The sequence below is a fragment of the Sander lucioperca genome, chromosome 21, assembly GCF_008315115.2.
Source record: "Sander lucioperca isolate FBNREF2018 chromosome 21, SLUC_FBN_1.2, whole genome shotgun sequence".
Classification (NCBI taxonomy): Eukaryota; Metazoa; Chordata; class Actinopteri; order Perciformes; family Percidae; genus Sander; species Sander lucioperca.
In genome coordinates, this window is record NC_050193.1 from 23,202,547 (window position 1) to 23,213,513 (window position 10,967).

Here is a 10,967-nt window from a genome sequence, read left to right on the forward strand (position 1 = left end):
GGGCATTAACAGCATAATCAGGCTGATATATTTACAGGTGATTGGTAGTAAATGGACTGCTTTACTGTAAATGTAGTGCTTTCATAGAGGAGTGCTTCACAAAGGGCCTTTCATTTACCTATGCACACATGGATAGCAGCAGAGCAATTGCATGGCCTTCGGGAGGAATAATGGTTCAGTGTTTGGCTCAAGGACACTTCAACATGTGGACAGGAGGAGCTGGAGAGCAAACCAACAATTAATACCTCCTGATACACAGCCACCTCGTACATATAATCTGGTTTTAATCTTTACAAGTTGACGAGAAGCACCTAAATGCAACATCACACTGGCCCTCCAAATGTTCTGCTAAAATTCACATTATCCATGAAAATAATGTGTTTAAGGGATGCATGTTTATGTTACAAGTAAAAGTCCTGCATTCAAACTCCTACCTCAGTAAAGGTATATAAGTATTATCAACTAAATGTATTTAAAGTGTCAAAAGTAAAAGTACTTGTTCTGAAGTTAAATGTCCTCTGTGACGGATATATTATTATACATGACATTAGATTGTTGATACTGATGCATCAATGCTAACGCAGCATCTGCTCGAGGTGGAGCTTTACTTTTAAATACAGGGTTATAGCCTACTGTTCGCTAGTTTATTCCAGAGGTTTCCTTTCCTCTAAACTTTTAAATGAAAGTTTAGGAAATCTCTCTCCTGTATAACTGACAACAACTCATATATGCCCCATAGACATCTGGAACAGACAAGGAGACACAACTGCACACTGATTTTGTAAGGGGTCATAACTTGTCAAAAAGATTAATTTTTAAAGGTCCTATGACATGCTGCTTTTTGGATGCTTTTATATAGGCCTTAGTGGTCCCCTAAAACTGTATCTGAAGTCTCTTTCCCGAAATTCAGCCTTGGTGCAGAATTACAGCCACTAGAGCCAGTCCCACAATGAGCTTTACTTAGGATGTGCCATTTCTGTCTGTAGCTTTAAATGCTATTGAGGAGGAGAGAGGGGGGGGCAAGGTGGAGGGTGGGGGTGTGTCCTTGACCAACTGCCATGCTTGCTTGTTTTCAAGCCATGATGTCTCCATAGACAGTATATAAACTGGACCAACAAATCCCGTTGCTCTGGTTGGAGACCAGTGAAGGATATTAGAAGCACTTTTCCGGTGATGGCGGAGAGAGACGATGTAAATGTGACATGAGCAACCTGTCTGAAAGTTGGAAGTCTTCTGGTAGCTGTGCCAAGAGAAATCTCAATCATTCCCAATCTTGCAGAGACGGAGAGCGTAGGTATATGTAAGGAGATAACATAGGCACAGGCTAATTATTGATCACTAAAATGCTAGTTAACTTAGTAATTAAACTTAAACAGCTAATGTAAGTCGAAACTGCCTGCGAGCTTCTCCTGTACTATATGGTAATTCCTCTACTATGCAACAGTAAGTCGCGTGGTTATGACATAATCGTTAGCCTATTTTTACAAAAATGTATACTACGGAGCCATAACGTGAGGTACAAGGTAATGGAGCCTTTTATACATTGTTGTGTTTCTTTAGAAATAAACAATGGACAAATAGAGTCTATACACGCTTCAGATGTAAAGTTATTCGCTGTCAAAGTGGCGCCAAAATGAATGGCAGTCAATGGAATGCTAACGGGAGGTGATGGCTTGGTAGCATCAAAATCCATCTGAGTTTTCATTTTCTCAAAGGCAGAGCAGGATACCCAGGGCTTGGTTTACATCTATCACCATTTCTAGCCACTGGGGGACCATAGGCAGGCTGGGGGAACTCATATTAATGTTAAAAAACCTCATAAAGTGAAATTTTCATGCCATGGGACCTTTAACAATGGGTTGTATTTTGTACGTTTATCAAATGTAAAATCCTCATCTGAAAACTAACTAGTAACATAGCTAAACTGTAGAGGCGTAGGAAGTATAGTGTTGTATCTGAAATGTAGTGGAGTAGAAAGTTGCATAAAATGGACTCAAGTAAAGTTGTCCTACAAGTATACTGTAGTACAGTACTTGAGTAAATGTTAAAAAAGTATTGTTTAAGAATATAATCTCGCCCTAGCCAACATAAATATGGTGTTTATTTTTTAATATCATTGAATTCAACCTGTGAAGCACCAATTACTGGAACAGGTGACCTTCCCACACATTTCTGTAGAACTTTTGTTTTTTATTTTGAAAGTTTTACAACAGGAAGTTCTAACTGCCGTGTTGACTTCCAAACAGTAGTTAGTCCCGCCTCCTGCTTCCCACCTGAGGGACTCACCTGAGCACCTGCTGTGTCGTGCCGTACCTGTCCGCACAGGTATCGCAGCATCAGAGAGCAGCGGATCCGGAGATGGCGGAGTCTCAGCTGGTGTGCATGGACGACGAGCACGTCAACGAGAAGATCCCGGAGACTAAACCGCAGTTTTACTACAGCGAGGAGCAGCGTGCGGCTCTGGAGCAGCTCCTGAAGAACGGGGACGGTGCCTTCAAGATGCGCCTCAAAGAGGACAACGTCAAGGACTTCCTCTGCGCCAGGGAGATCAAATTCATCCGGGAAACTTTTCATGAGTACGACACGGACAGTGACTCTGAGTCTGCAGAGCATGAGAAGTCCAAGGCGTCCTCCAGTGCGGACTCCGGTGTCCACTCCACCTACTGGCCCGAGATGTCGGACACCGAAGTCCCGTCTCTGGACATCGGCTGGCCCGGCAGCAGCGGCGTCTACAAGGGAGTGACCCGGGTGTCCGTGTTCTCCCATCCACCCAAAGAGTCCGGGCCGCATATCAAGGAGGTGGTGAGGAGGCTCATACAGGAGGCACACAAGGTAACTTAACTTATATTATTAACCTTTGTTCTAATGTAGTGTAGTAAAGTGATAGACTAAAAATGACAACTAAGTCATTTTTTTAGTCTAAAAAGTTTTTGTATTTCTTTTACATTTTTCAACCTGTTTCTAATACAAATAGGCCTACACGTTTATCAATAATAGCCCAGCATCATTTTATGAATTAAGCTACACTATTATTGAACATCAGCTCAATCCCAGAATCTTTTGGTTAAATTATCCTCACCCCTGTGTTTTACCCCACTTTTTTGACTCTAATAATAAATGGCCAGTAATTAATTCCTTTTATTTATGTGAGAATCATGAGAACAACATGATGCAAAGGGAGCAAAACTAATTCAAACCTTCATAAAAAAACAATTGAGGCTACGACTCACAATTATATGTTTTAATCTATAATTGTCTTGATCAATCAATTAAAATATCAGAAAATTGTGAAAAATGTTCATCCCACTTTACCAAAGTCAAAGGTGATGTCTTCAGATAGCTTATTTTGTCCAACCAGCAAGTATTCACATTTGAGAAGCTATAATTTAGGATTTTTTGGCATTTTTGCTTGAAACAAATGACTTGCATAACAAATTAATGAGAAAATAGTTGCTGATTAAAGGCTAAAAACAATAATTTCGGCTTTGTCTTCATACAGCATAATTTAGGTCAACCCTTTCTATGACGCATGCATGTAATTACATTCAGATAGAAATATATGCATCTGCAAATAATAAGGCAGGCAGATTTAGTTTAAAGTTTGAAAGTTTAAAAAGAAAGTTGGATCTACTAAAATCCCAAAGGCCGAGTTTATTTGTAGACTAAGGATCGACCACCATGTTGAACCTGAAGTCTTCATGTTGCCCTATAAAAGACTAAGTAAAAGGAATATGACCATATGTAAACCGACAGTGCAGTAAAACTTATCAGTGTCTTCTTGTACTGTATGTCCCTGACCTGAACTACTTGCAAAACAGCACTTCTGAAATATTCAAAATTATTGCTTCCTACAGGTGAAAGAGACCAAGCCCCAGGCTGAGATGAATCTCTTACGGCTTAGCCAAAACATGCATGTAATGGATTAGATTTATTGACTATAGCCACAAAAAAAAAGTATTATAAAAAGAAGAAAAAATGGTTTTGAGAAAATATAAGAAATGCTCCTTTTCATCTCAGTCGTCTTTATGCTAAGCTAACATAACCAGCCGCTGGCTGTAGTTTAGAGTGAGAGTGATATCGGTTTTCTCATCTTACTACATTTCAAACTATTCCTTTAACTTTTGTTTAGAGTTTTGATTGCGGTAATGCACAAAAGTTGGTTTATAATCCTTTACACCCTCAAGTTTAAGAAAACATTAAACTAGGTTCCTGTAGAGCTGCACGAGAGAAAAGATGGCGTTTTCTGTTCTCACTCGACACAGTTTACAAGCATAACGGTGGCAGATTTAGCATCGAAATTAATATAATTTTTAAACAATGAATAACAATGGGTCTTTGACTTCACACGCAAGTACACAAAAACGGGCTCCTAATTTCTAGCCAGTGACTGTCTGACTGTATTTTACCATCTGAAATGTCAACTGTTTCTGATAGATTTAATCAACTGTAGATAACTAGCTAGCTAACTAAGCTAACGTTAGCTTAATGAATCCATTGTAAAGAACATATTTCACTGATGTGAAATCTTAATTTTTCCAGCTGACTCGTTCTAATTTCTAACTGACAGCCGTGTATTTTGTCAGATAAAGAAAGACAGAGTAGGTACAGAAATATCCCCAGGCACTCTTAACCTTCCCTCCGAAACCTAAAGTATGTAGCATTATTTATACGGTTAATTAAAGATGCAGTAATAACCGACTTATGTTCAGAACACAGAAAATCATATTTTGCACATGCAGCATTTTCCAGTAAGACATTAAAAAGGTAATGGTTAACAAAGCCTACAGCATCAATAAAAAAAATGCACATCAATTAGTGAGTCATATGCAAGTTTAAACAAGCTGAGTTATATGTGGTGCAGATGGAGAAGGCCATGCAGCTCTAAATGTCAGCTTCACATCAGAACTTGCAGCAGACTTGTTCAGCCTCCCCTCCCAACGTCATGCAGCCCAGGTTTGGGTTGGTGCTTCTTTATTTTTCCCTCACCCACTCAGAGATTCCAACAGCTGTCTCTGATTGGATGACCTCCCAGGTATGCAGATAGAGAACTCTCACCTGTGATTGGTAAGACATGCAGCACCAGAAGCTACAGTTGCAGGGTAAAGTGATAGGGTTTGTTCAAACTGGCACAAAAACACTGTTTCTCTTTTTGAGGTGTGGAGGACAGTAAACGTATCCGGAACAAACTGTTGGCTGAGGGACTGGTTGGCCAGAGCTGTTTGAAAGTGGATAGCTGCAGTCAGAGCTGTTATTAGTGAATAATTGGACATACTTTGACGGATAAGTTAATCCTCATTAATATCTGTTTACAGTAACCTACTCAGGTCCATGACAGCTTGAATAACTGACGACATGCTGCGATTGCTCCCCTTAAGGTGAAGTACTAATGTGAATCATCTCCTGAAAGCCTGCCAAGTACTACTGCTTTTTAGCATCGGGAAGTGCAAATGGTCTTTCTATTTACAGAAAGGCATGCACACACCTTCTGGAAGCAGAAAAAGGCTACAGGAGATCATTATCTCATATCAAGAGATGAAGCACAGCTGTGTAATTTATGTTACAATGAGCTGTGGGTTGCAAGTAGAAATGGTTTTCAGGCCAGGTGTATCTCTACATCACAGATAGAGAATTATGAAGTGTCTGGTTGAACTGCATTTAAGAGTAAGAACAGCCTTGCAGAAAATGAACTTGGAAAGTACCCCCATGCCAATCTCTAGGTATGGTGAAGGGTATGTGATGATGTAGGGCTATTTTAATTCCAAAGGCTAAGGGCACTTTATCAGGATGCATGGTATCCTGGATCCATGAAATTACTGGCCTTTAAAAATAAAAATCTGCCTGCCTCTATGGGAATTTAACATAGGGGTGTACTTACTTATGCCCCCTGTATTTTAAGGAACAACATTTATTTATAATACATAACCTTTCACTCAAAGAAAATTGGTGTCCTTAAAGATTGGATTTTTTCTCATTTTTTTAATTAAGGCATTAAGAGCAATTTCCAAAAGATGATTTTTTTTATTCCTCTTTTTAGTCAACTTTAGCATGGGTTCATAAACGTGTGAGTGCCACTGTAGTTGTTGAGATATTTCAGTCTGGACCAAAGTGGTGGGCCACCAGCTAAAATATCACTTTAATTCCTGAAAGGTCTTATAACAGATGGATTTACTTTGAAAGACGTGTAACTGTCTCCTTCCCTGGGCAAATGTTTTTCTCACTACGCATCTAATAACCAATTAACATGAGTGTTTGTTGACATACATGTACTTAATTTAGACTCATGGATGGTTTACTTTTAATAATTGATGTCAAATAAAATTTGACCGAGAGCTGCTGTCACACACTAAGGTGATTGCCTGGAAAACTTGTTTGGTCAACTTGTTGGATCAGGCCCAAACATGTAGAGAGCCGAAATAAGGAAATAGAAAAAATCCTCACATGATCACTCTAAATTGCACAATATAAAAACACTGTGTGGCTCTAAAATTCTTCACTGAAAAACAGTCATGTTTGTTTAATAAAGTATACAGTATTAAAGATACACTGAAAATAAGACAACAATGGAAAGTACATTAGTTAGTTCTGTGTACTATATACTGATTCCTGTATTGTGGTACAGTATGTAATGTATCTTGTTTCTTGTGGCAGAAAGACACTGCTGTTGAAATAATTAGCGATGTTAATCCTAGCCATTGCTGGACTGTATCCAAACTGTCTTGAGTAACATTTGAATCACCTGGAAAAACAAGTTCCGCAGAATCATCAACTGCCTCGGTAAATTATACTTCAATTTTAAATCACAACACTTATAATAAGTTAGTGGAGTGACATTGTGTTTACAGACAGTGGGAGTGGTGAAAATGTTAATGAGTCTTAATGTTGCAGCAGTCGGGTTCTATATTGGCTGCTCTAAAAGGCAGCAGGATGTGAATTATCAAACACCCAGAAATTATCAAATGTGACATCAGTAAAGTGCACACACATACACGTCTTTACCAAGCCACCTCGTCGGGGATGTTTTACAGTGAAACTAAATGAGAGGAAAAAGAATCTGAGAAACACCAGAATAATATGGGCTAACAGGACAAACATCTGTAGTCGTAAAATTGTAATATTTTAACTAAGTATAAAACAGTTTAAATAGTTAGCTCAAATGAATGTATTAACAGTTAAAATCGTAAATCGAAAAGTACAATATTTCCCTCTGATTCTTGGTGAAGAAGCATGGAATGGAAATACTCAGTGCGTGCATGCTTGCGTGTGTGTATGGCATAAGTATGGCATGTGGAATATTTATATTTATTCAAATGTATATCAATATTTGTATCTGTATTCATGACTGTCTTGTGTATCTGTAGTTTACCTTGACCTTGACTTTGCATTTGAATCAGTCCCTGCTGTGTTCCCCAGGTGGTGGCCGTAGTCATGGACCTCCTGACAGACCTGCAGATCCTCCAGGACCTGCTGGATGCCTCGTCACGGCGCGGGGTGGCTGTCTACGCTTTGCTGGAGGCCAGGGGAGTGCCCCACTTCCTGGATATGTGCACTCGGCTGCAGATTAATGCAGTGCATCTGCGGGTGAGGAGTGAGCTCAGCAAACACTGGAGAGCATGACAGAGGGCTATAGAGGGAGGGAGGATCACTAATACAATGCACAAAGAGCAAATAAAGATGGAAAGTTTTAAGGAAAACACCTCAGTGGGTCACTGCTCTTCCTCCTTCAGCAGACAACGACAGTAATTATCATGGGTTAAAAAACATGCATCATAGCTCACGATCTTTAGGAAATTACTGACAAGTAGAAGACAATATATATGACCTCAAGTGTGTTTGGTTCGGTGTTGTGTTAAAAAAACAAAAAAAAACAAAAAAACTCTGGCCTGTTAAAACATGATTATGAATTTGCCGAATCAAATACTTTTATTCTAAAATGTATTCAGGTCTTCTAAAGGGTCCGTGCCTTCAAACCACATAAGTCTAAAAGAATAACACAATTTCCCACTTACCACTTGTGGTATCATGAATATTGTTTCATGTTTATTTGCCAAGGCTTTGCTACTGATACTTCTGCCTTCACTGCAACACAATGAAGGTGAAAGGAATTTCATTTGTGGTGCTCAAAGCATTGAAAAAAACTCAACACCACCCTTTTTTCCAGGAAATGTGTCCAGGATAATCTGGATAATTGCACAATTAATCTACCAATTTGTATTACTTCTTTGGCTAAGTATTGGAACAACAAAAAAAACTGTTAGCTAAAATCAACATGTTTACATATTACGTTGGTATAAGAGTAGTAGTGATGGATGAAAAGAATGAACCATATTAGAAGAAATTGAGTTTGTTAATAATATTTACATGCCACATAAGTATTACAAATGCATACCTCTCATTTTGACCAACCTATGGAAAATTAGGGTAATATTACAAAAACTTAATTTTCATAAATAGTAAAAGAAATGAAAGTGAATTATTAATGGAGGGTATTTTTTAAAGAATACCTAGAATATAAAAATGTTGAAATATTCATGCTTTTTGCCCCACCTATGTTTTTAACGGTTAAACATAATCATCCTACTTTTAGTAATTAACTGCTATTCTATGTGTTGCAGAACTGGAGAAATGACAGTTAGTGCTGTTCTAGATTCGGAGACAACAGCCGTTTCACTGAGCCAGACTGTCATCCTATCTCCACAGGGACACAATAGCCGGCCTTATCTGCTGTATGCAGAGTTTTGTAGCTCCGACCTAGTATAACTGGAGCACTGGAATACCTGCTTGTAGTGGTGTCAGTTGATAAGGCAGTGAAAGGCCTTTTCAGCGCACTGGGCTGTTACTCTTACTTCTCACAAATGAACATTCATAGATCCTGAGAACAGATCCAAAGACTGTAACTCGATGCTTCGGCAGAGGAAAAGCTCCTCCCAGTGTGTCCACTCAGTATTTATGTCTCCTTCCCTTTCTGTTCCCTAAGTAAACATATGTGGCTCAAGTTTTGCCCTTTCTTTCTTAGTTGACTTAAGTTGAATGTAAGTTGACTTTATGTTGCAAGGAGTGACTGCTCAGTTTGACTTGGCACATCTTCAGATTAGTCATACACAGCAGGGGATGTTTAATAGCTGGGGCTGAGTGAGTTTACTCAGGTTTTACCGTGTGATGTTAGGCCACCTCAAGTGTGTAATCAAGCGGGTGTTTCTTTACAGAATCTCCGTGTGCGGATGGTGAGAGGTTCAGGGCTGGCCCTGTCGTTTGGAAAGCTGCCCGGGTCTCTGTGCTCTAAATACATGCTGGTGGATGGAGAGAAAGTCATGTTTGGGTCTTACAGGTGAGCATGAATATCCAGCAATGCCTTAAACTCACCAATTCATCGTTCACAGCTGAGACAGGACTGTGTTTAACACCCAAACTGAACACATACTGAGTCTTTCCAGTTCTTGTGCATGAGGTCTGTTTTTTTTGTTTCTATTTCTGGTAACTCTTTTGTGAGTAAGCGGGGGAAAAAAAGAAGTAATTTAGAGCTCTTTTTTATGTTATAAAGAGCTATGAAGAAAAACCAATAAGATGGCATACATAAATACAAAACGTAATAAAATATATCATATAGTATGTCATAATAATAAAACATTTCACAGGATTTTCCTCAGCGGATAGAGAAAGTAAATAGTTTCATGAACATGAAATGGTTTAAGAAAATTATTTCTACCTTTTAAAAAGTACAATAATTATAAATATTACTTCACTAATTTTTCAAAACATTAGATGTTTCTCCACTGTATTAGCTACAATTCACTTAATATAAATATAGCTTCATTTCATTGCGCAAGTTCCGTTTATTTGCATGTGAAACTAAAACTGATGACAGACAGTTTCACACACTGAGATTAGGGATGTAACCTTGTATGAAAATTTAAACTCACGGTTATAGTGACCAAAATTATCACAGTTTTCGGTATTCCATCCATCCATCCATCCATCCATCTTCGTCCGCTTATCCGGTGTCGGGTCGCGGGGGGGGGCAGCTCCAGCAGGGGACCCCAAACTTCCCTTTCCTGAGCCACATTAACCAGCTCCGACTGGGGGATCCCGAGGCGTTCCCAGGCCAGGTTGGAGATATAATCCCTCCACCTAGTCCTGGGTCTTCCCCGAGGCCTCCTCCCAGCTGGACATGCCTGGAACACCTCCCTAGGGAGGCGCCCAGGTCTAGTATTTTTAAAAGTGTGTTGAATATATTCAGAAAGCACTGATAGGCCTACACAAGCTGAAATAGTTTCAAAAGGTGTAACGGTGTTTATTATATTACAAAAATTACAGCACACATATCCATAACGGAGCAAACAGTGGCTCCACAGCGCTTGTCCATTTAATAGCAAATTGCCCTAACACAACCTGAATATCAACACGTACAAATAATATGAAACAATCTGCACATCTATCAGCTATGCAATAAGAAACACAGCAACAGCAATATTATCAGGCCATAATATATATATATATATATATATATATATATATATATATATATATATATATATATATATAAATATATATATATATATATAAATATAAATATATATATATATATATATATATATATATATATATATATATATATATATATATATATAAATATATATATATATATATATATATATATATATATATAAATATATATATATATATATATAAATATAAATCTCTCTCTCTCTCTCTCTCTCTCTCTCTCTCTCTCTCCAAATAAATGTCACGTTGTAACACGGGCTAAACCACATCGTAGCAGAACACTTACTGAAATATTAATAAACGTAGCTTTAATGTTTACACAGATAACGAGGCAGTAAAACCCATGACAGTTTAACAAGCTACAGAATAGTTTTAACTTACGTTCTGGGCTACACACATTACTACAACAAGTCTGAAAATGGGAAAGGAATGATAAAGAAAAAAGTCTGTTTACAACTGCTGTATCT

The 10,967-nt window shown here is 38.4% G+C and overlaps 1 protein-coding gene across 1 annotated transcript in view; it reads left to right on the forward strand.

The window, feature by feature from the left end:
- The first annotated feature begins 2,248 nt into the window (after positions 1 to 2,248).
- fam83fa (family with sequence similarity 83 member Fa) overlaps positions 2,249 to 10,967 on the forward strand; it is an 18,351-nt gene continuing 9,632 nt past the window's right edge. Inside the window, exons 1-3 of the mRNA XM_031319053.2 lie at positions 2,249 to 2,832; positions 7,411 to 7,578; positions 9,204 to 9,325. Of these exons, the coding sequence (XP_031174913.1) occupies positions 2,359 to 2,832; positions 7,411 to 7,578; positions 9,204 to 9,325 (764 nt within the window). The 5' untranslated portion in view covers positions 2,249 to 2,358. The remainder of the gene's footprint in view (positions 2,833 to 7,410; positions 7,579 to 9,203; positions 9,326 to 10,967) is intronic.